Consider the following 25,260-nt stretch of genomic DNA (forward strand, 5'->3'; position numbering starts at 1 on the left):
TAAATTTTATTTTTTTTTTAAAAAAAAGCTTATTCAAATTGGTTGCAGAATAAGTCTGTAGCATTACAAAGAAAAGACAGAACATATAAAACCTTGCTGTTTTTACTTTTAGCATGCAGGTCAAGCAACAACAGAGTGGATTCGAATTACAAACACATTTAATCAAGTTATCAATTGCAGAACAACTCAATATTATTTAAGCCTCTGTCTCAAATATCTTCTTTCTGCCGTCCATCCCGGCTTTATCTTCAATGTTCTTCCTCCAGTCCCCTGTCTGCTTCTCCTGAGAAGAATACAAAGGCAAACACCAGAATGACTTACACAGATTACCACAAACAAACACAGCTTTAATATTTCCGATGCAAACAATTTTTCTGTTGTTGTTGACATCTGCTGTACCGACCTCCTCTTTCACCTCCTTCTTCACCTGCTTCAGGTTGGCTCGGAGGTCCATGGACACTTTATGTTTGGAGCCAAGCAGAGCGGACAGCATGGCGTCAGCCGACATCCTCACTCTCCTCAGAGTGGGCTTCTTAAACCTGCCGTTAAGATCCTGGACCTTCATCTTCAGGTCATCAATCTGAAACAGATAATACTCATTCAGGTGTGAGCTTTGCTGAAAACCGATAATCTGCCCAGATGGTTTTTTTTAACCCCAAGCAGGTTTAATGTTAAAGATAAAACCTAATAGGCAAAATGAAATAAAAAAAAAGTGAAATACAGGATCAAGAAATTCATTTAATAAATAGAAAACCTCTTTGTTGCATTTCTTCACTTTCATCTCCACATCATATCGTTCTTCGTCCACCAAATCGATCTGCTTGTGAAGTTGTCGGCACAGCTCCTGGTGTTACAGAGCAGCAGTGAGCTTTATGGTGCAAAACTACAGAAGATCAGTCCTCTGAATAATTTATGCCACAAAGCCATTCCAGTTTTCCAGTTTGCTCATATGTTTTCTAGCACAAATAAAAACCTGGAGTTAAATTGATTAGAAATTGATTAGGAATTTGCAGTCTATGCACCAGATTTATAAGCAATATGTAAGTGAGTTTTTCATACGGACAAATAATTTATGTAGTTAGTATTTTTAATGCTTTAACCCCAGTTTATGACATGTTCAGAATCAGAATCAGAATCATAATCAGATTCAGAATTAGAACCTGTTTTATTGCCAAGTTTGTGCACATAAACAAGGAATTTGACTCCAGTACACTTTACCATCAGTGAAGATTTATATATATATATACACTCACCGCCCACTTTATTACACCTGTCCAACTGCTCGTTAACATAAATTTCTAATCAGCTAATCACATGGCAGCAACTCAATGCATTTATGCATGTAGACATGGTCAAATTGATCTGCTGCAGTTCAAACCGAGCATCAGAATGGGGAAGAAAGGTGATTTAAGCGACTTTGAACATGGCATGGTTGTTGGTGTCAGACGGGCTGGTCTGAGTATTTCAGAATCTGCTGATCTACTGAGATTTTCACGCGCTACCATCTCTAGGGTTTACAGAGAATGGTCAGAAAAAGAGAAAATATCCAGTGAGCAGCAGTTCTGTGGGCGCAATGCCTTGTTGAAGCCAGAGTTCAGAGGAGACGGGCCAGACTGGTTCGAGTTGATAGAAAGGCAACAGTAACTCAAATAACTACTCGTTACAACCAAGGCATGCAAAAGAGCATCTCTGAACGCACAACATGTAGAACCTTGAGGCGGATCGGCTACAGCAGCAGAAGACCACACCGGGTGCCACTCCTGTCAGCTAAGAACAGGAAACTGACGCCACAATTCACACAGGCTCACCAAAATTGGACAATGGAAGATTGGAAAAACGTTGCCTGGTCTGATGAGTCTTGATTTCTGCTGCGGCATTCGGATGGTAGGGTCAGAATTTGGCGTCAACAACATGAAAGCATGGATCCATCCTGCCTTGTATCAACGGTTCAGGCTGGTGGTGGTGTAACGGTGTGGGGGATATTTTCTTGGCACACTTTGGGCCCCTTAGTACCAATTGAGCATCGTGTCAACGCCACAGCCTACCTGAGTATTGTTGCTGACCATGTCCCTTTATGACCACAGTGTACCCATCTTCTGATGGTTACTTCCAGCAGGATAACGCGCCATGTCATAAAGCATGAATCATCTCAGACTGGTTTCTTGAACATGACAATGAGTTCACTGGACTCAAATGGCCTCCACAGTCACCAGATCTCAATACAAGAAAGCACCTTTGGGATGTGGTGGAACGGGAGATTCGCATCATGGATGCAGCTGACAAATCTGCAGCATTTGTGTGACGCTATCATGTCAATATGGACCAAACCCTCTGAGGAATGTTTTCAGTACCTTGTTGAATCTATGCCACGAAGGATTAAGGCAGTTCTGAAGGCAAAAGGGGGTCCAACCCGAAACTACCAATGTGTACCTAATAAAGTGGCCGGTGAGTGTATATCTATAGATCCATAGATCTATAAATATAGATATACATATACACACATATATATGCATATATAGATAGATAATGTAAATAGAAATTATATTTTAATCATCTTTTTTACTCATTTTTTGGTCCAATCCTTACTCAATGACAACATATGTGTGCTTCGAAAGTAGGACATCATTTAAAGTTACAGACAAAAGAAGAAGTGACAGGTATATAAAACAGTCGCAAGCACATGAAGAGTGTCTGAAAAAAATACAGCAGACCTGCCACAGGACCTGGGAGAAGCACAAGCCTTCAGCTGATCACACCAACACCCACATTTTTTTATTCTTCAACAGATTCTTCTCAAGACATTAGAACAAAATGTGTCTTTGTGATTTGCTGCAGGAAAAAAAAACTACCTAAATCAGGTGTCTGCAACTTTTACAATCTAAAGAGCCATTTGTACTCTCAGTCCAGCGAAATAAAACTTGTGTAGCGCCACAAATGTTACCTGACTTTTTGAAAAAAGACAACTTAGATTTTTTTTATAATGTCTACTGTAGAAAATGTGTTGTCATTTTTAAAGAACCACCATTTTATTCCTATTTTTAGGATTTAAAATTAAGAAATTAACCTTGTCAAATGGTTTTCAAGTCATTGGTTTTGGTGTACATACCTGAATGTCCGGGGTGCATTGTGGTAAGGAGAGGTCGGGACAGTTCTCTTTCATGTACCTTATTTTCTCCTCCTTGGCCTCACGAGCCTCCTCCTCCAGCAGTTCTTTACCGATCTGAAGCAGCACACTCTGAGATGAGAAGTGAAGCCATGCAGCTAAAACTGTTGAACCACCTGTGCACTTATTTACAGTGCAGTCAAAAAGTGTTTGCCCCTTTAGATTTCTTCTGTAATTGCTTTCATGTCAAACAGAAATGTTTCAGGTCATCAAACAAATGTAATATCAAATAAAGATATCCTGAGTCAATAAAATAAGAAGTTTTGAGAAGTTTTCTGGCTTGAACACCTTTTTTTGTTGGCCATTCAGAGATGGCCTTGGTGGTGGGCTTCAGATCATTGTCCTGCTGCATAACCCAAATGTGGCTGAGCTTTAGGTCACAAACTGATGGATGGACATTCTCCTTCAGCATTTTCTGCTAAAGAGCATAATTCATGGTTGCATTAGTTACAAAAAATCTTTCAAGTCATGAAGCAGCAAAGCAGCCCCAGACCAGCATGCTACCACCACCATGTTTGACTGTCAAAATTATGTTCTTTTAATGAAATGCTGTGCTAGTTTTACACCAGATATATCGGGATACACACTTTCCAAACCCCTTCGAGGCCGAGACGCCCCCTTCGGCAATAGGTTGGTTCGAATAGTTTTTTATTTCTTTAAAAAATGTACCATCCTGTAATAACTACTTTATGAATTTACTCAGGCACATTTAACTGTGACACAGAAGAAATCTGTAAGGAGGCAAATGCTTTTGTATTGCAGTGTATTAGTGTATCCGTTGGTAGAAATTAATATTCCCAGCCATTCACATTTTGTATCGAAGAAAAATAGTTTTAAACCTCTAAAGATCAAGCAGGTTAACATCAACATTAGAAATACCTTGAGATGATTTTTGCGGCTCAGCGACATCTTCTTCCTTCGAAAGAAATACAAATAATAAGAAGAATCTAAATAGATTTGGTTGTTTTTATTTTTAATCAAAGAAACCAGGGACTTACTCAGCCATCTTCCCAGCAGCTGATTTCTTCCAGCTATCCCTGGATGAAAACAGAGATGAATGAAACAGCCACACGTTTCTGGTCTCTTTATAGATGTTGGGTCCTGTGTGTGTGTGTGTGTGTGTGTGTGTGTGTGTGTGTGTGTGTGTGTGTGTGTGTGTATGTGCTTGGTTGAGATGAGGCAGGGACAGTTGTCTGAAATGAAGGCCTTAGAGTGGACAGCAGCAGCTGAGCCTGAAACGAACGCTTCAGGAATTTCCTTCTGGAAGCTTCTCTGCACAATAATGGAGCCTCAACGAATTTAGTTCCGTTAAATTAAATCGTTTGGTTAAAGTTTGAGGAAAAGGAGTTTGATAACTAACTGTGGCGTTACTAATTGACACTGTGCATAAGTCCTGAGTTGTCCATGATTTTTAGGTATATTTTCCTCACAGTCATCAGAATTTACTGAAATCTTTTAAAGTGCCCTTGACCGAGATCAAGTAATAGTACTCCACACTATTTGATGTGAATCTTTCAGGCCCAAATCAGGGTTGTGTTGACACATAACAGATGGGTGCTGGTTATTTTGCCCATTCAGCGTTCCCTTTTTCTGAAGCTTTGGTCATGTCATACTTGATTTTTAAGTACACAAACCATGCATCCATTCATACCCACCTGGTCTAATTTATCATTTAAAGTAATTTCTGCTCATCTACTCATAATTGGCTCAATAAATTGTGGCTACATGACTCCCATAAAATAATATCTGCCCACAGAAGAACAAATATAAGACAGTTTGACAGACAAAGTAGGATTTAAGTTCCAAAAAAGGGATTGCCAAACAACTATTAGCTGAAAAATTGCCATAGAGTTGGAAAGAAATTGCCATAGAGTTGGAAGGATGACGCATCTCTCTTAGGTCCTGTGTCAGGTCTTTGAAGGATTTTCTCTGCTGGACAAAGTTTTTTTTTAGACTTTCCACAACCTCCTTTGTTGTCCATTTGACCTCTTTTTAAATTTTTGAGCATACAATGGAGTAGATGCTGCCAGGTACAGGAACTGGACTGGAAGTGGGTGAAAGAGCAGCCAACGCTTGTAATAAATGAAGGTGGTTTAAAACTTTTGCACACAAAGTCTCTTCGTTCACAGCCAACCAAAAACAAGGAAGAGGTAAGTGTCTTGCACTCAAAATTATGTCCCACTGTAGATGAACCATAGACGGAAATGGACTCAAATGCAAAATGTTTTGTTTTTTTCTATAAATTTGTGGGCTACGTGAATAAGCATTACATTTGGGTAGTTAACTTAATTCAGGCTTAGGTCTTTTCAGAGATGGTTTCAGGAAAATGATAGGAAAAGAAACCTCCTGTCATTATAAAAAGAGGCTGTTTCTAAAATAACTACGGCAGGGACTGAAAACTTCAGAGTGGCTGCTGGTGGACAACAAAAGTTCTCCAAAGCAGCTGTCACTTCTAAACTTGGAGGATTTTTTTTTCCTCTTTCTGACTCTCACATTGAGCAGCTGCTCAAGCAACAACCTGGGAGGTGAGAGAAGATAAGCACAGCTAAATATGTTCACAGACTGGTCTCTCTCTGCCTGCAAGCTACATGGAAATACAACTTTTTGAACTTGCCCTAAAAGTCCATACTGCTTTACAGCTCTTTAATAACCTTTATACAAGTGATTAGTTTATCTGAAAATTTGTTGGCATAGATTTAATTCCATGAAAATAAAAGAAAAAGTTTTTTTTTCCATATAGATGTTCCATGTATTTGATTTTATTAAATAGATAACTGACAAGCAGAATTTAAAAGCTTTAGTGGATGACAGCTTGACCTCTTCTCTGTTTTTCACCTCTAACGGATCCCCGGCCTTTATGGCTTGACAAGAGGTTAAATATTTGGGAATCTTTGCCCAAAGGTCAGAAATCTTTTCGTTGTCATGCACCTTTATTCTGAAAATTAACATTTTACTACTTGACATAATGTATCTTAGCTGACATCATTAAATGCTGGCTTGCAAAAACCAATTAATCTTTTCAATTTTAATTTTTTGCTTGAAGCAGTGGTTCTTGTACAGTTTGGATGCACATTGATTTTACTGCTGGAAGGTGAACCTCCTGCCCAGCCTTAAGTCTTTTGGAGCATCTAACAGGTTTTCTTCCATGATTGCCCATTTGACTGTCTTTAAGTCCATTCATCTTCAAATCAAATCTAACCTGCTTTGTTGTTTCTGTTAAAGAAAAATGTCTCCACACCATGATGCTGCCACCACCTTGTGATAAAATACAAAGAGATTCGTGGTTGGAGATAACTTTTTTTCCATGCCCATGCTGTCTGACATTAAATAACACTAAACTTTTCCTGTTTTCCTGTCAGTTAGAACTCCCGGAATGATTTCTATTTAATAAATGCCAGAGTAATGAGCAAGAAAATGTTCCACACCAAAACCGGCCGTTCGTCCCTTGGACACAGAACCAGTCCCCTTTCTGAACAATGTGATGGCTGGACATTCCCATGGTGTTTATACTCACATACAACTGTTTGAACAGATTAACGTCGCACCTTCAGGTACCTGAAAATAGTATTCTAAGATTAAGCAGACTTCTGGAGGTCCACAATTCTATTATACTTTGGCTGATTTCTTGAGATTGTTTTCTTCTTGATGGTAAGCAATGTAATGTATTTGAGGTGTTAAAATGTGCCTTAAAGTATATCCACAGTTGTGTCCCCATTTAACTCAAATGTTATTGTCCTATCAGTAGCTTACAAATTTATGGCATCTTCATAAGCTTTCCCAAATCATAGAATTGTGATTTTATAGAAAATAATCTTAAAAATCTAAGAATTATATTTAATTATTCTGGCTATTTCTATCGATTCATATAAAAAACAACTTGTAGGACACAACAGCAAAGCATTTTATTGATAAAGTTTGTATTTTTATAAGGTGACAGTGACAGTAAATTGTGTATTTTTCACAGGATGTAAGCTCTGGCTGTGAGCCACTTGACCGGAAGTGAAGCAGTCTTGTTGTATCAGGTCTAACTTGACAGTTATGTGAAGATGGCGGCACATAGTCGCTCACCGCCGCTGGCTCTGCTATTCTGCTTTCTGTGTCTCTGGAGCTCTCTAAGCGTCATTGGCCAGAAGTTGGCGAACGACCCGGCCTTGCCGCCCGATGTCAGAGCCGTCGACCCCCTAAGCAAGGATGCACCTGTCGCCGCCGGGGCCTCTCAGCCGCGAAGGGCGAGCGGCTGGAAGCTGGCGGAGGAGGAGGCCTGTCGGGAGGACCTGACCCGCCTCTGCCCGAAGCAGACCTGGACCAACAACCTGGCCGTTCTGGAGTGCCTGCAGGACCGCAGAGAGGTAAGCGGCTGGTGGCCGAGCCAGCGGGGATTCACACCGTGAGTTGTTGATAAAGATGATGGGCATCTGCTGGGTGTGACGCCCCCGGTTGGTGGTTAGAAGAGACGCCGACTGTTAACATGACAGTGAGGCTGAGGTGACCACAACACCCGTAGCTGGTTCTGACCAAAAACCTCGTTTACCTCTGGATAACATCCTCCAGAATATTAAAGATTATTCCGCTAAAATATCTAAGACTAATATTCTTATCAGACGGATCCATTACCTCTCTTTCTGTTTAGTAAAAATCAATTCACCTCCACCTCTCTGGAATAAATGAAAATATTATAAGACCTCTGGGTTATGGACAAGGAAGAAGCCACTAGTTTGTGGGTTAGGGTTAGGGGTAACCCTAACCCTAAGACAGCATTATCTATATGCTATTTTATCACCTTCTAGATGGTTTTACTTAATTTTTATTAGTTAAATAAACCTCCAGGAAACATCGAAGGCCTGAAATAGAAACGTACATCCAAAACCTCAGTTAAAATGTGCTGAACTGTTTCCTGTGGTAAATTTGAATATGTCTTTTATGGTACATAGTATGATTTAAAATAAAACACATTTTGGGGAAGCAAATTATAAAAGTTTTTAATTAGCCAGAATATTTTAAATATAGACCCAAAAAAGTTTAGTGAACTTGAAGAGCTAATAGATCAGAACCCCAGAATGGAGGTTTCTTTTTAGCAAACGACTTAAAATTAAAAACCTTGAAATTACAGGTTACCTTTCCTGGAACTTGGAGCTCATTTCAAGACAAATGAACTAAGCAGAAATGTGAACTGACAAAATGGCTGTGTGGGGGTAGAAAACAGGAATGTAGGTAAAGGAGGAAAAGATCATCCTGATACCAAGACTGCCCTTGTCAAGGTGTTCAGTTACATCTGCATTAATGCAGATCATGGAAGAACCACAGTGCTGGTATTATTGGACCTCAGCGCAGCATTCAACACTATTGATCACGGTAATATTACTGGAGCGACTGAAGAACTTGGTCGTTCCTTTTTAGTCTTATTTGAATGACAGGGAATGTTTTTGTGTCAATAGGTAAACTTTACATCAGAGTTGAGAAAAATCACATGTGGGGTTCCTCAAGGTTCCATCCTGGGACTCATTCTATTCAATATCTACATGTTCAGATCATAACAAACAACAAGAAAAGTTACCATGACTACAAAGATGAAACACAGCTCTACTTTATAATGTCACCAGGTGACTATGAACCTATTCAAGTGTTACGTAGATGCATAGAACAAATCAATTCATGGATATGCCATAATTTTTTTCAGCTGAATAAAAACAAAACTGAAGCAGCGATCAAGAGTCGGTAAACTGCTTCTTTACTGCAGCTAGAAACTACTGATCATGCCCGAAATCTGGGTGTAGGGATGGATTCAGACCTGAACTTTCAGAGGCAACCACTAAGTTGGTCTTCTATCACCTGAAAAACATTTCCAGGATTAAAGGACTAATGTCCCTGCAGGACCCTGAAAAAACATATCCATGCGTTTATCTTTAGTCAACCCGATTACTGCAACAATATCTTCACAGGTCTGCAGAAAAAGTCCATCAGACAGCTGCAGCTGATCCAGAACGCTGCTGCCCGCGTCCTCACTAGAACTAAGAAAGTAGAGCACATCACCCCACTTCTTAAGTCCTTACACTGGCTCCCTGCATCTCAGAGAATATTTCTGAGTTTATAAGTCACTGAATGGACCAAAGTACATTAAAGAGCTATTGCTGAACCACTCAGGTCTTCTGGTTCAGGTCAACTCTGCATCCCCAGAATCAGAACCAAACATGGAGAAGCAGCAGTCAATTCTTTTGCTCCGATAATCTGTAACAAACTTCCAAAAAACAGCAGAAATGGTGAAACCCTGAGTTCTTTTAAATCAAGGTTAAAAACCCATTTGTTTAGAGTTGCCGTTGGCTGTTCTATTGAAACTATTAACTGAAACATCATTCATTTGAATCTGCTGTCCAACTTCTCTTTACATTCCTTTATTGTACTCTGCAATGTAGCTTTCATATTTGTTTATTTATTTTGTTGCTGAAATGTGTTAATCTGCATCATGTTGGGTTCATATTTCATTTCTGAAATCATAGTTTCTATTTAAACAGTTGGAACATTTAACAGCCTGCACTTTGCACAGCTCTGCTGCTCACAGTGAATTTGCCTCTGAAGTAATTATTGACTTGGTTTGGTTTTAGCGAGCAGATGTGTGTGCAGTCATTCAGCTGTCAGGTGACTTCTAGGTCGAAGTCGAGCCAAACATTCTGCCTGCTTTTTGTTCGTTTTTTCCTCCGTGATTAAAATTCCTTCACTGTTTCTGCTCTCTTGTACCTTTTGACTGGACTATCTTTGGACTGCCTCCCTTATTATGAGCTTCTCCCTTATCTTTGTAAGCCAATGCTCATCAAACATGGCAACAGTCCCCTTCTCTATTAGAGGTCAAAGTATTCGCAGAGACCGTTTATCCCAACCAAGAAAAACTGAGAGAGCTCAGCGTATCACATTCTTTCATGTGTAAAACATTAATGTTCTCCTTTCATAAACACGGTTCCGTTCTCTCTCTATCTGATTATAAGTGTTTTGCCTGTATACGCTCTGTTGGTTTTATCAGATTTCTGTATTTATGCATTGAGTTGAGTCTCTAAATGTGGAGGGTTTTGTGTATAATAAATACAAATATCAGAGGGTAATATTTCTGAGGTGCCAGCACCTAATTTGCCACATCTAAAATAGAACCACAGATGCAAAGTTAGCTTCCAGGGACTACTGTGGGCTATTCACTTCTTTTTTTAATAAAAACATTTGCTTGTCACATAATGTAGTATTGTTTTGGGCATTTTCTCTTCTGTAGTTGTTTCTTTACTAGTTGTGTTCCTTAAAACATCTACCTAAAGATGGCTGCTGTGCTGTTCTGTGTAGTTTGGCCAGATACACTCTTTAACTTCATTAAGAGAGTTTAGCAAAAATAGTCATCAGCCTGCAGCGTAGACATTACCTCAATACTCCCAGTGCCCGTTCTAAACTCCTGATAGAAAAAAAATGTACACCCTCATTCAATTCCAGTGTTTTATGTTGGACATAAACAATTTCTGGGCTTTACCAGGGTGAAAAAAACACACACAACAGATTCCACAGGGTCATTATGTGTTATAAGAAAGCCAAAATGGAGAATCTGTTTGTCTTGTGGAGATCCTTGGGAGATATTGGCTCTAAATAAATAACCCGAGTTTAACTCGGATGGAATGAAAAGCCTTATGAAAAGAACTCTGAATCAATAGCTTGGAGAACCATCCTTAGAAGCAATAAGTCACTGTATTTGGGTTTGTTGCATGATTTCTACGTCTCTCACAGCTACATGGAAGTTTTCTGCAGATTTGCTGCTTTGTTTTGGGATTATTATCTTATTGATACCCCAGTTTGGCCTCACGTTTGTCTGCAGGAAACTTTTCTATACAAAGGAGTTCATGTTTGTCTAAGATCCTGCAGCTGGAAAACAAGCAAGCCCAAATCATCCCTCCTCCACCTCTGTGCTTGATGATTGGTATGAGGTATTTGTTTGGTTATCTCCAAACAAGGTGCTGTGCATTATGACCAAGCATCTCTGCTTTGGTCAGTATTGTTTTTTGCCAGGAGAAGCGTTATCCTTCAGTCCTTTATAACAAAACTTCCTTTGAGTCTTTTTCTAATTGTAGTGTCATGAGATGCTACCTGAGGACTAGAAAATGTGATGGAGCAGTTCACCAGAAAAGGGATTTCTGTCATATGTCATGCTAATTTTCACATGACTAATTTCTTTTTTTAAGAACAGAAATAAAAAAGGGATTTTTTTCTCCATAGTCTTTTTTTAATGTTTTCCTTCTTCAACCTGGCTGTTTTATTTCCCTGTTGTCTTCATCTCTCCTTCACCGTGCTGTCACCAGCACACAAACACACTGCAGCCACAACCGATCCTGAGATAATTACTTAGTTTCGACTTTATGCTAGCTGTGACCTCCTGAAGAGGCTAATGGCTCCCATAAATCTGCCTCTTTACCAGAGGGGAAAAACCCAGAATCAGCACCACGGTTATACAGTATGGCTCCTGACTGACAGCTTCAGAGGAGGCAGAGCTGCTTAGGGTGTAGCACAGTCAGGTTTCTTTCATTTCACTGCTGTTCTCTGATTCCATCGTGTCTTTTTATTCACTGTTGCGACAGCTGGTTATTTATTCAATTTCTGTTTTAAGTATATCTTTGATTCTATAAAACATTTTTAAACACTGTGTACAAATATGTAAATAAAGCTTCATGAGAAATGGCTTCATATTTGGGAGATAATTAAGAGAGAAATCAGTGTTGACTAACCTTGACTGAGTTCTTGTTCTGTTTTCTATAATTGGCTTAAGTCTGGGTCTGGAAAGTCTGAATTTCCTGAGGTCATTTATTGCAGCAGCTGCTCCTGGTCTAATTGTGTTCGTTTTTTCCAAACCCTGAGGTCTACTTAGCTGGTGCTTAATCAGGAAAGCGGAGTTCTGATGCTATAAATTCCTTTTCAGGGTTTTTTGTGTAGGTGTCTTCTGTTCTGGCAGTTTACTGTGTGGTGGGGCTGGTTGCACTAAGGGGCTAAAATAAGATATCCTCCCATTACATAAAAGAGTCTAATGACTTAATGGCTCTGATGTAAGCAACAAAGTGGACCAGTTCAATCTGGTTCACAATGGATCTCAAAAGTCTTGTGAAAAACCAGGTTTATTAGGATGAAAAAAGAGACCATGATGAATGATTTCCAGACTTTTTTTTTAACCTTTACTGTGACCTATAACCTGTACAACTCAACTGAAAAACAAATGTGCACACATTCTGTCTTTGCCGAAACACATTTTGATTTTATTTCAGGATTTGTTCTTTGGAAGATTTGGAAGGAGAGTCTGAGTGTCCCATGTTTCTGCTCACTAAAATCATCCCCACTGCATCTTGCAAAAGTTCTCTGAATCTATCAGATTGTGAGGACATATCCTTTCCAAACCGTCTTGGCCTCTGTCTCGGTCATTCAGAAAAATGATCTTGTAGTGAAGTTGTTCTTTTCGTGATTCAGAGCTATGCTTGGGCTGACTGTGAAGCTAAAAGATGAAATCTGAAGGTCTTTTTGTCACTTTGACAAGAACCCCAGTTTCACCTGAAGTGAAGTTACTCCACAGCATGACACTCCCACCACCGTGTTTCCTTATGAGCAAGGTGTTACTTTAATGATGCTCAATGCTGTTTTCCTATAGCTCTGTAGCTCAGCTGCTTGTTTCACCAATTTCTGAATGATTTTTCTGCCAATGTAAAATGTCTGGTACACAGTGCCAGACGTCTCCAGTTCACCCTGCATCAAGTATTAATTTGCCAGTAAATAAATTAATCAAATGCCTGGTTTTATGATGGAGTCCTGGAATAAATGAACAAAATCCCACATTTTTCTGTCTGTACTTTTAATCTGAAAATTCCTCTTTCTGTCTTTTTTCCAGGAAATTGAGCTCGCACCCGACTGCAACCATGTGAGTATTTTCATCCAGTATGCCTGCAGCTAATTTATGCCAAATAATTGAATGCAATGTGGGAAAGAAAAATGACCAAAAGCAGCACAATTGATTAAATAAATATTTATATTTGTGAAATAAATACCTTAAATAAATAAATGTATCTGTACATTTTTAAATGTTTCAGTGATTTATAAAATACAGAATTAAATGTAAAAAACACATAAAAGTATATATAATTGTTTCAGTATTTAATTAATCCCTAGTCTTGTGTTGCTACACATGCTGTTCTCACCCAATCTGTCAGCCTGACCAATCAGAGTTAGTGGGCGGGGCAAATACTGTAAATGTGATTGGTCTGCTGTTAGGCTGATGTGCAGGTTAACCAATGACTTCTTTGGGATGCATTTGAGGAGCAATATTGATAATTTTTTTGTTTATTTATTGCATTTGTTACAATTTATTTAAATGTATTCATGTATCTAAATATTTGAAAGTGTTTATTGGTTTATGTCACATTTGGCTGCTGTTGTGGAAATGAGTCCGTTTATCTAAATGTTTGCTAAACTTAGCAGACCACAGAAGGCTTTTAGGCGCTTTGACTCAACATATTATGGTTTCCAAGTGTCCAACTCTGGACCCTTTTTAATGCCAAGCTGTTTCACATCATAATCTTAACTTTTCGTTTTGTTTCTTGTGTGTGTTTTTTTTTTATTCTTGCACCAATATTCTCTTCAGCTTCTATGGAATTACAAGCTGAACCTGACAACTGATCCAAAGTTTGAGTCTGTGGCCACAGAGGTCTGCAGGAGCACCATCCCTGAGGTTTGTATGCATCTGTCTGGCCTTTATGGGGTCTTGCCTGTCCTGATGCGTTTAGTTGAGCCTTCTTTTGCCTCTCACATGTCCCTTACCTTCAGATAAAGGAGTGTAACGAGGAGGAGCGAGGGCGGGGTTATCTGGTGTCCTGCCTTGTGGATCACAGAGGCAACATCAGCGAGTACCAGTGCAACCAGTACATCACCAAGATTACCAGCATCATCTTCAGCGACTACAGACTGATCTGTGGCTTCATGGATAAATGCAGAGAAGATATAAATAACCTGCGCTGCGGCAGCATCAACATAGGACAAAAGGTGAGTGGGTGTGTGTATGCAATGCAGCGGCAGCCAACTGTAAATATACACCAAAATAAGGGAATTTCTCTAAACCTTTCAGTGTCAATAATCTGAAAACCTATTTTTCTCAAAGCTTTCATTCGTCACACTATTGATAATCTTTTTGCATGTCTGTGTTCCTTTAGTTGAGGTACCCATTTGTCACAGGTGACTAAAAGATTTTACTGAGGCCACGGTCATTAATCTGTTCACAGGATGCTCACTCCCAAGGTGAGGTGATTGCCTGTCTCGAGAAGGCCCTGGTGAGGCAGGCGGAGCAGCAGGACCGTGTTCATCCAATCAGAGAAGAGTGTCAGAAAGCAATCCTTCGGGTGGCGGAGCTGTCGTCTGATGACTTTCACCTTGACAGGCACCTTTACTTCGCCTGCCGAGATGACCGGGAGAGATTCTGCCAGAGCGTATGGAGACTCTACTTCCTCCTCCATGATTTCACTCGTCTTTAAAGAGACACACAGAATAATCAGTGAAATACTCGCATGGCATCCATAGGCAAGAACCGGAGGGTTACGTTTTCACTTTTAAATGAGTCAATTTCTACTCCTGCACAGGTTCAGGCAGGAGAAGGAAAGGTCTATAAGTGTCTGTTCAACCATAAGTTTGAGGAAGCCATGTCTGAAAAGGTACTGGCAACACAAAGTCGGAGAGCCAGAGGATTGTTTCTGACCCACATGTCATTAATTGTATCAAATTAAACACCCCTCCTCCTCTCACCAGTGCAGAGACGCCCTGACGACCCGACAGAAGCTGATCTCTCAAGATTACAGAGTCAGTTACTCTTTGGCCAAAGCCTGCAAGCTAGACCTGAGGAAGCAGCGCTGCAGTCTGGACACCAGCCTGCCACGAGCCCGTGAAGCCCGACTGTCATACCTGCTGCTGTGCTTGGAGGCTGCTGTGCACCGAGGTGAGTGCTTGAGAGCCAGAGGTATAGCCTCCCCAAAGTTTCAGATTTAAACCCTCTCCAGTGCCTCATATTTAAATGCCTTGGACACACTTGCATTTTTTAGGGTTTGTAAGTGACAGACCAACAAAAAGTAGCACACAAATATCAAGTAGAAGGACAATTATGTGTGGCATGCATCTGTATTTAGCTCATCGGAGTCAATAGTTTGTAGAACCTCATTTCACTGCAATTACTCCAGCAGGTTGTGGAACATTTCTCTACCAGGCTTTCACATCTAATTTATACTTTTTTTCCCCCAATATTTTGTCCAAAACAAATGGCAATTTTCAAATCTTGCCACAGATTCTCAATTAGATTTAGGCCTTTGGACTTTGACTGGGCCATTCTAACACATGGATATTCTTAGATCTATACCCCCTCATTGTAGCTCTGGCTGTATGTTCAGGGTCGTTGTCCTGCTGGAAGCCCCTAACTGGTTTTCTGCCAGGATTGTCCCATCTTCAAACCTACCTTGGCCCTCTTCCTTCCCCACTGCTGAAGAAAAGAATCCCCACAGCACGATGCTGCCAACACCTTGCAGCAGCATCTTATGTGGTGTTCAGGGCTCTAGGTAGGCTAGGTGGTCACGTTGTGGATGTAAAAATAGAGCACCTTACTTTGTGTTGATTTATCACATAAAATTCTGAAAGAAAATGCATCAAAGTTTGTGGTTGTAATGTGACAAAATGTGGAAAAATTGAAGGGGTAGGAAAGCTTTTGCGCTGCATCTGCCTGATGGGTGGAAATAACCTGAACTGAAAAAAACAGTGGCGCTTTGTATGTTTGTGTTGTTTTTATCAGTAAATTAATCTAAGAAGATGCTATTTTAGTGTAGTTGGTGGAAGACTGACGCAGAACACTTTCTAATAACCCTCTGTAATTGGACTGTGTTTTGCAGGTCGTCCAGTTAGCGGAGAGTGTCAGGGGGAAATGTTGGACTTCCGGCGGATGCTAATGGAGGATTTTTCCTTAAGTCCAGAGATCGTTCTTCACTGCCGGTCGGAGATCGAGGCCCAGTGCTCCGGTTTGCACCGTAAGGGCCGCACGCTGCACTGCCTGATGCGACTGGGCCGAGGCGACCGCAACGGCGCCGTCGACAGCATCTGCCAGAGCGCAGTAAGAACACAGTGGTTACTAGCATGATTTTATGTTAAATTGTTTTTGTTGTGGACATTTTTTTTTTCAGATTTTGTGTTTTGCCGCAGCTTCAAACTCTGATCCAGTCTGCCGACCCTGGAGCCGATTATCGGATCGACCGAGCGCTCAACGAGGCCTGTGAATCCGTCATCCAGACCGCCTGTAAACACATCCGCAGCGGAGACCCAATGTGAGCTCCTTATGACACATATAAAAAAAACTTAATGCGAATTTGCAGGATTATTTGCCAAATAAACCTTCTATATGCAGTAATAGTAAAAGGTTTAATCATTCAATTCTAAAGGTTTTCCACTATAAAATCTTTTAGTTTCAAATTCTTTTGGTCATGCTGCCACATTGTTTAAAAGTAGAGACTTTCTCCTTCAACCCTTCCAAACAGCCATGCATCTACACTCTCTTTATTGTTGTGTCATGAAGTTTAACATTATAAATGCTAGTGAAGCCTGTAGTCTGAGATGGAGCCCCTTTTTCTCTGTGTATTGCACGTTTAATTTTCTTGTTGTTCCAGTCCTGGGAAGATTAGCAACTCTCTTAATTGTTCTTTAGTCATGAATATTTTTTTAAATCTCCAATAAAGCATTTCAGGTAGTTTGGGAATGGCCATAAAACCCTTCTCACATCAAACTATCAATTCCTTTGTTACATGCTGCTTTTACTTTCTTTCTTTCTTTGTAATTATAATCTAATGTTTAATGTTGATATCTGGTATAGTCCTGAAAGAATGTGTCCTTTCTTCTTATCCTGAGGATAGTTAAAACTGGATCAATATTTGATGGATTCGTCTGTGTTTGTAGGATCCTCTCCTGCCTGATGGAGCACCTGTACACAGAGAAGATGGTGGAGGACTGCGAGCATCGCCTGCTGGAGCTGCAGTATTTTATCTCCAGGGACTGGAAGTGAGTTTGTTCTTGGTTGTTGGCTGCTTCATTGAGAGGATGTAACACGTATATTTTGTACCTTAACTGTCCATTGAAATCATTTTAGTTTTATTGCTTTTGAAAAGTTAGGTCCCAGCACTTTGGCAAGCAAAAAACAAATAACATTAAGAACTGGATTCATGTTTAAACCTGTGTGGTCCACTGTGATTGTTTTAGTTATGCAGCATCTGAAAGGACAAATAATGTGTTTGTCCTGCAGACTGGACCCGACCCTGTACAGGAAGTGTCAGGGCGACGCTGCTCGACTCTGCCACACTCACGGCTGGAACGAGACCAGCGAGCTGATGCCGCCGGGAGCCGTTTTCTCCTGCTTGTACCGCCACGCTTACCGCACAGAGGAGCAGGGACGGCGGGTAAGAAAAATAAGTCTCTCTGACATCCGAACAGAAATAGCGTTTATTTGATCTTGGCGGTTTTCGGTGATAATGTTAGAACTTATGTTCAGGACGTGTGACTCTGATGTTTTTGAAATTTAACAGGTAAACCCAGATGAGCAGGTAAGACCTGTGCATTTTACTTAAATCAGTCACGACCCAATCAGGTGAAGGGTTCAAATAATCTGACATTTAATCTGCTGCTGTTTAAGGGGCTATGGGGAGCCTTGTAAAAATGACCCGACCAATCCTGATATATTTTCAGTTCAGTATATTATCAGCTATATAAAAGTACACAGTACTGCTTTATGGTTAATTGTGGGTTTGCATGTGATTGGCTTATCTATTGGCTTATTTGTACATTTCCTGAGGGTTGTGCTACAGTGTGGTATTAACAGCTAAGCAGCTAAACTGTGCAGAAGGTCAGAAGCAGTTTGTTTGCACTAAAGGTGTGCAAATCAGAGGTTGCACCTCTTTCCAATTGCATGCAGGTAAAACTGCTCCTAACACGGCCCTGCCAAGCAAATATCTTCCCTCTGCACTGGTGCAGTGTAGCCAAATTTAAATAAGCTGCTCTGCATGCAATTAGGAGAAAATCCACCCCATATTTATGTAATTTTTGCAAATTAGAGCCACATAAAATGGCATCAAATTCTCCACAATTGTTTGCAACATGCATGTGTTAAAAATATAACCTCTGCAGACGTTTGGTGGTAATTTGATTAAGTAGAGGAAACCGGGAACAAGAAGCAACTGACTGTGCCGCTGAGAGATCTGTACTCAGTGTGCAACATGGCTAAGGTGCACTGAGGGATCACTAAGGGTAGGAGAAGCCATAAAGGTACCGGAGGGAGGAGGAGACAGTGATCGAGCGCGCTGTGTGCTACCTGCAACTGAAACCAAAGAACATTTAGGCCACCTAATGATTTCATGAATGATTTGTCCCTGCTACAGTCAGATGTTGTTACTGACGTTTTAAAGGCCGGGAGTTGGAGCTATCTGTCTGCATCTCTTCAGTCATATCTGTTCCTGCTGTGTTTTTTCTGAGAGAGGACAACTGCCACCTGATGCAAAATCTGGTGCGAATGGCCTTCATCTGCTTGACTTGATGGTCATGTTTACTTCTGCGTATATTTAGTGTACTGAACAAATAAAGCATGTGCAAAATAATGGGGCAAATTGCCTTGCTGTGTGAATTTCCCCCCCAAGTTTCCGGCATTACAGAGGTGGATCTGTTTAGGCGAGGTAGATCAACCAGAATCACCTTCTCAGACTAAAAGCAGGGAATCAGCTTCAGTCTAAACTGGAAATTAGAAGCAATCTCTCTGCAAACACATCCTCTTGTTTCTGTTCACAAAATGTTGACGAAGGCATTTTTATTTCTGTTTGTGATTGATGTATTTATAAGTGTCAAAAATATGTTGTTTTATTAAGACAGAGATTTAAGAAACAGGAATAATTCTGAACAAGAATCATTAACAAATACGATTTAAGTTTTGGTATCCATGTAATCAGAGTCTCTCAGATAAATATAAATTGTTACTTTAGATTTTCTGCATCATATTTTGTTTTGGTTTTGCTTAAATACATTTTCTCTGTAATCAGCTTGTTTCTGACCTCGTCCATAAAGGTCGCTGACAACAGCATTATTTAAAACTCCCAATAAAATGACTGAAATGTAAAAATCTGTTGTTTCACTTCAGAAAGCATTCCGACAGTATGAAATCCTGTAAACACCTGACAGATAACGGCCAAGCTGTAGCTTGTTTAATAGTTGTTTTCAGTTTTGGTATTTTTATGTGATGATGGTAGAAAAACATTCGACATTCTCGATTTCAACCATCTTTCCTCTGCACACTGTTTTTGTAATTCAGAACAAGTCAATGGAAACAATCAGGAAAATCAAAATTTGAAAAACGTTTTCCAAAGAAAGGTGTTAGAAATCCGTTGGATACAGTCACAGATGTATTTATTAGCAAATGTTTGACAAATTTGGCCTTAAAAACCTGAAGCTAAACTTAATTTTCATCATTAAAGGCTTTACTCTGTTTATGTTTTACCTGCTGAATTAAAAGGAATCAGAGTACTCTGCTTTATAAGTAAAGAAATACTATTGTAGGTAAATATTCCAGTTTATTCTTAAAAATACTTCAAATGTTTGGGATTTGAGACTTTGCTTGCTGTTCAGCTACCTAAAATCGTCAAATAAACTGAGAATCTGAGATTTTTAGTGGGAAAGTGTCTGCAGATAAAAATGTTTTGAAAAAGGACATAAATGTTGGACTAATTTTGTGTTAGAATGGTTATTATTACACAGTAAGGATCCAGATTGTTTATATAAAATGTTGAGGTTTTCATTCATTGGGAAAAAAATATGTTTTTTCTTTCCTGGTCGTAAAATCAGCAGGATGTAACGTCAGATGAACTGCAGCACAGATCACAGTACAGCAAGTCGTTATTTTTTCAGACCTAAGCCTAAATGTTGAGACAGACTGTGAAAAACGAACTCATTATTTCTATCTTAATAGGAGGGTCAGGTGCAGAACAAGTGCTGCTAACCAGATGCATTAAATAACTGATAATAATCTATAAAAAGCAGACGTTTTGGCAGGTTGCTTCTCTGGAACTTACCGGTGTGTGTGAACACAATGTCAAGGTAGAAAGATCTCAGCAATCCCATTAGAGAAGCACCTGTTGCTGCCCATCGGTCTGGAAAGGGTTAGAAGGACATTCCTAAAGTATTTGAGGTCCATTGTTCTACAGCAAGGGAGAATATTCACAAGTGGAAAACATCTAAGAATGGTTCCGGCTCATGATCCTATCATTTATCAAGCATGGTGGTGGAGGGCTGATGCTTTGGGCTTATGGAGTACCTCTGAAGCAGATATTTATATACTTATATTCTTGTGGAATCTGTTCGTGTTTTTGCAGTTGTCTCGAGACTGTAAAGTCGAAGTTCAGAGGATTCTCCACCAGAGGGCGCTAGATGTGAAGTTGGACCCAGAGCTGCAGAAACGCTGCATGACTGACCTGGGCAAGTGGTGCAGCGAGAAGACGGATACAGGACAGGTTAGACATCGCATCAGACCCGGTACTGCTCACGATGGGAGGGTTTGGACGGTTTAACGGCATGTTTCTGTTTTCTTTAAGGAGTTGGAGTGTCTGCAGGACCATTTGGAGGACCTTGTGTCCAGCTGCAGGGAGGTTGTCGGCAACCTGACAGAGCTGGAGTCAGAGGTCTGAGTTCAGCTGAACTAAACTGGTTGCATTATCTAATCCTGCTGCAGGTGTGGACGCAGCTGAAAGGATGTATCTCTCTGTGTTGTTGTTCAGGACATCCAGATTGACGCCCTGCTGATCAGAGCCTGTGAGCCCATCATTCAGGCCCACTGCCATGTGAGCAAATGCACACAGCCAACCACAGCCCATAGTCTTTTCCTTTCACGCTCAAATGCTCAACCATTATTATGGGTGTTTGCGTGCAGGACGTAGCTGACAACCAGGTCGATACCGGTGATCTGATGGAGTGTTTGGTTCAGAATAAACACCAGAAGGAGATGAACGATAAGTGTGCAGTTGGTGTCACACATTTCCAGCTGGTCAGTTTAGACCTACTTTCTGTTCACCCCCACCATACGCCACATTTTCTTCTTCCAGTGCTTTTGGAAAGTTTGGGCCCGTTGTTTGTGACCTTTTTTAGATTTTTAACAGGTTTCTGTGATTTACGAACAGAGTCTTTGTTTCCTGTGTTAATTCATCTTGTTCATAATTTCATGAATTCAGTCTGACATTAAAATGATTGCAACTTATTTAGTATTCTTTCCTGTTGTCTAATTTTAGATCCAAATGAAGGATTTCCGGTTCTCATACAAGTTTAAGATGGCCTGCAAGGAGGACGTTCTGCGTTTGTGTCCGAACATCAAAAAAAAGTGAGAGGACATTATACTTTGAGGAGACGAGAGGTTTCAACAGAATGGGGGAACACAAAAAAACAAAAACTCACAGTAACCATATGGACATATTAACATTCTGCATTTGTTTTTATCCCCTAGTTTGCCTTTTTTAAGTAGAGTACCTATTTTTCATCCATCCAGTGTCTTTACCCGCTTGTCCTGGCAGGGTTGGGGGGGGGGGCTGCGGTCACTGGGCGAGAGGCGGGGTACACCTTGGACAGGTCGCCAGTCCATCACAGGGCAACACAGAGACACACAGGATAAACAACCATGCACACACACTCATACCTAGAGAGACCAAGTAACCTAACAGCAATGGCTTCAGACTGTGGTATAAGCTGGAGTATCCAGAGAGAGAGAACCCAAGCACGCAAAGAATCCCAAACTGAGGACCTTCTAGCTGCAAGGCAACAGTGGTACCAACTGTGCCACCATGCAGCCCCTGCATATCTATTTTAACAAAGAAATACAATAAATAACATTAAAATTCATATTCCTCTGCTCCATTGTCCACAGTTAGAGAGGTCAAAGTAGGGCGAGCTACACGCAGGACACAGCGACCCCCAATGACTCCATCTACTCTGTCCTATCACAGATACCTGTCCTAAGTTTGGAAATATGTTGTCATTTTATCTACCCTACACTACTGTGTTGCATTCAAAGAGAACATAACATGCACATTCTGCTACATGTGAATAAAAATGTAACATTACGTGATGTAAACATTTACATTTGCTTTAATCGTCGTATAAACTGCTTTTCAAGGGATATAAGTCTCTGTGTCCTTCTGTCTCCCTGCAGAGTGGACGTCGTTATTTGTCTCAGCACCACAGTGAGGAACGACACGCTGCAGGAAGTCAGAGAGCAGCGGGTGTCTCTGAAATGTCGCAAACAGCTGCGGGTGGAGGAGTTAGAGATGGTAAACACAAGCAACCTGTTGTTACCTCATTTGAAGGAATTTCTGTTCACAGAGATCCTTCAGTTCTGTACGATTCAGGCTTTAATCTCTGGATGTTAACAGTTTCATTAGAAGGTTACATTGACGTATCATTGGCACCAGTGCTTTATCAATGTGGAATTCAATGTTAGCTTGTTTTATGGAGTAAAAGAACAGATCTTGTAACTGTGTCCATGTTTCCGCTGTGTAGCTGTTAATTCAAGATGATGTTGAAGAATTTTAAAGGCGGTCCTTTTCTATTATGCCTTTCCTGTTACATAATGCACCAGTACCAGACCAGTTAATTTCTCTTGAAGGCATGTGGCATGTCCATGTGGAGCAGCTGCAAATTTCAGTCTAGCATTAAGGTGTTTTTAAAACCGGGGCTTTTCCAGTAATTGGCACCCTCTCTGTCCAGTCCATGTTGATGTAAAACTGGCTTCACAAGGAACAGTGACACTGGTTCTCCAGCAGCTTCCAGAGACTGGGAGGTGTGATCCTTGGTGGCTCTCGGGTTGCTACTGATCACAGTAACCGGTTTCTTTCCATATGAGGCTGAGGGTTTTGGTCAGATGGTTGAAACTTGGATATAGTTGAGTGTTACAGGAGGAAAATTATCCCAAACGTAGATGGCAACTGAATTTAGAATAAATTCACCTGGCGAACTTTAAGCTTCTGGCCTTTCTAAACCTCCAATCTGAACCCTGTCAATAAAAAGTGGACTTTAATTTTAAAAGCCAGCTCCCTGGCAGGTAAATCAATCATTTTAAATAAGCTCTATCATTTCTGCAAAGAGGAGACCACACACCTACAAAAAGTGTGTGACCAAGGTGCAACTTGCTAGGGGATATATGTGTGTGCTTTCTGTTTCCACTGCTTTGTAAGGCTGCAGAAAAGTGTATCTAAATCAGCCTAATGGCGTATGGGGAAGCTGTGAAGAAAACTGCAATTACACCTCCTGTCCAGTGGGTGGCAATAGGAAATCGCAGGTCAAACAAGCAAAGCCAGGCCGAGAAGCCCATATCCCATTCCGGGTAATGACAAAGTCCCTGCAGTGGGAAAAAAACTGTGGTTTTGGGTCCTGGAAGACATAAAGTTATCATTTTTACTCATCTCTGAACCCACCAATAAGGCACTGATTTAAGATCAATAAACTTATTTTTAATGGAAGGACTTGAAAATAAAGGTTTGAGTAAACAAAACACAGCAGCAAAATATTTAAGAAAAACTAAACAAAGAACCTATGAAATGGTAATATTTCCTTTATTCTGACTCAGTCCGAAGACATTCGGCTGGAACCAGAGTTGTACGAGCCCTGCAAGTCCGACATTAGCCGCCTGTGTCCCAACGTGGCATTCGGAAACGCTCAGGTAGCATTTCCCGAACATTATATTACTTTGTTACCGTTTGTTACTCATCAGAACTTTCAGCCATGTTTTTCTGCTCCCCCTCAGATGATTGAGTGCCTGAAGGAGCAGAAGAAGCAGCTGAGTCAACGCTGCCACCAGAGGATCTTCAAGCTGCAGGAGGTGGAGATGAGCGACCCAGAGCTCGACTATCAGCTGATGAGAGTCTGCAAACAGATGATTAAGGTGAGCAGAGAATGGACGGGAAATGATGGCAGTCATTTTGTTGTTTTATTTGCAACCTGATGAATAAAGAACCTTCTGAAGTTTAACATGATGATTTCTTTCAAGATAGAAATAATTCTGAAAGACAACTAGGAGGTTTTCTAGTTGCTGAGAAAACATATTCAGAAACCCACTGCTGTTGTTACAATGTATCACATAAGTTTTCGCACCCTTCACATTTGATCACATTACAACCATAAACGTCAGTATATTTCTTGAGATTTTATGTGGAAGGCCAACACCTGGTGTGCATAAGGGAACACAGGGAAAGGAAAACAAATGGTTTCCAAAAGTTTGTACAAATAAAAAGGCACTTAGTGTTTTAATTATTTATGATGGCATGCCGTCCTTCCTCCAGCGTTTCTGCACTGAAGCAGACGCCAGGAATGTCCTTCAGTGCCTGAAGCAGAACAAGAACAGCGAGCTGATGGACCCCAAGTGTAAACAGATGATTACTAAGAGGCAGATTACCCAGAACACAGGTAAACCCGTGGAAACACATCATCAGCGAGGAGCATTCTCCATCTCACTGTTCTTCCTTCTCCAGACTACAGACTGAACCCAGTGCTAAGGAAAGCTTGCCGAGCCGACATCCCAAAGTTCTGCCAGTCCATCCTGAACAAAGCCAGCGAGGACAGCGAGCTGGAGGGTCAGATAATCGCCTGCCTCAAACTCAAATACGCCGATCAGGTTTGAGCAGTCGCTCGACTCTCTGCTTTAAAATTATGGATTAAAAACAATTTGATTTACATGTTTGATTGCATGATATTGCCTGATTTCTGGCTGGGTTCTGGTTCAGAGGTTGTCTCCAGATTGTGAAGACCAGATCAGAGTGATTCTCCAGGAGTCGGCACTCGACTACAGATTGGACCCACAGCTGCAGATGCACTGCTCAGATGAGGTTAGAGAACTAACTGTTGTATAAAAGTAAAATCACATGTTACTAATTACCTTAAATTGATCAGCATATTAGAAACTTTCAGTTAGTAATCCACAACTTCTTGTTTCGGCTGGGTATGAACATAATCTGACACAGAAGCCCATTTCTCTCAGCCATTCTTCAAAATGGGAAAGACAAGACACCATG

General features: G+C 40.7%; 2 protein-coding genes across 3 annotated transcripts in view; one reads left to right on the forward strand and one right to left on the reverse strand.

Moving 5' to 3' along the window:
* LOC124866804 (troponin I, fast skeletal muscle-like) lies at positions 1-12,031 on the reverse strand. Its single transcript, XM_047362752.1, has 7 exons — positions 11,908-12,031; positions 4,162-4,200; positions 4,043-4,079; positions 3,107-3,235; positions 755-844; positions 404-580; positions 1-283 (listed from the first exon to the last, which is right to left on the reverse strand). Exons 2-7 carry the CDS (start codon positions 4,167-4,169, stop codon positions 197-199), a joined length of 528 nt encoding a protein of 175 aa, XP_047218708.1. The 5' UTR covers positions 4,170-4,200; positions 11,908-12,031; the 3' UTR covers positions 1-196.
* LOC124866802 (Golgi apparatus protein 1-like) overlaps positions 7,159-25,260 on the forward strand; it is a 21,271-nt gene continuing 3,169 nt past the window's right edge. Inside the window, exons 1-23 of one of the 2 annotated variants that reach the window (XM_047362748.1) lie at positions 7,159-7,512; positions 13,053-13,082; positions 13,803-13,889; positions 13,985-14,200; positions 14,437-14,640; positions 14,791-14,862; positions 14,957-15,143; positions 16,081-16,298; positions 16,388-16,509; positions 17,135-17,236; positions 17,478-17,631; positions 17,758-17,775; positions 20,584-20,721; positions 20,803-20,889; positions 20,986-21,048; positions 21,138-21,251; positions 21,493-21,581; positions 22,407-22,524; positions 23,820-23,912; positions 23,997-24,134; positions 24,532-24,655; positions 24,721-24,863; positions 24,973-25,074. In XM_047362748.1, the coding sequence (XP_047218704.1) occupies positions 7,210-7,512; positions 13,053-13,082; positions 13,803-13,889; positions 13,985-14,200; positions 14,437-14,640; positions 14,791-14,862; positions 14,957-15,143; positions 16,081-16,298; positions 16,388-16,509; positions 17,135-17,236; positions 17,478-17,631; positions 17,758-17,775; positions 20,584-20,721; positions 20,803-20,889; positions 20,986-21,048; positions 21,138-21,251; positions 21,493-21,581; positions 22,407-22,524; positions 23,820-23,912; positions 23,997-24,134; positions 24,532-24,655; positions 24,721-24,863; positions 24,973-25,074 (2,922 nt within the window). In that variant the 5' untranslated portion in view covers positions 7,159-7,209. The remainder of the gene's footprint in view (positions 7,513-13,052; positions 13,083-13,802; positions 13,890-13,984; positions 14,201-14,436; positions 14,641-14,790; positions 14,863-14,956; positions 15,144-16,080; positions 16,299-16,387; positions 16,510-17,134; positions 17,237-17,477; positions 17,632-17,757; positions 17,776-20,583; positions 20,722-20,802; positions 20,890-20,985; positions 21,049-21,137; positions 21,252-21,492; positions 21,582-22,406; positions 22,525-23,819; positions 23,913-23,996; positions 24,135-24,531; positions 24,656-24,720; positions 24,864-24,972; positions 25,075-25,260) is intronic. The other variant, XM_047362749.1, reaches the window with a different exon arrangement.

The sequence above is a fragment of the Girardinichthys multiradiatus genome, chromosome 4 (genome assembly GCF_021462225.1).
Source record: "Girardinichthys multiradiatus isolate DD_20200921_A chromosome 4, DD_fGirMul_XY1, whole genome shotgun sequence".
Lineage (NCBI taxonomy): Eukaryota > Metazoa > Chordata > Actinopteri > Cyprinodontiformes > Goodeidae > Girardinichthys > Girardinichthys multiradiatus.

Coding starts and splice junctions, on each gene's coding strand:
- LOC124866804 (XM_047362752.1), bottom strand. Junction 845..3,106: donor AATGCACCCCGGACATTCAG/GTATGTACACCA, acceptor CTGTAACACCAG/GAGCTGTGCCGACAACTTCA. Junction 581..754: donor TGAAGAAATGCAACAAAGAG/GTTTTCTATTTA, acceptor TATCTGTTTCAG/ATTGATGACCTGAAGATGAA.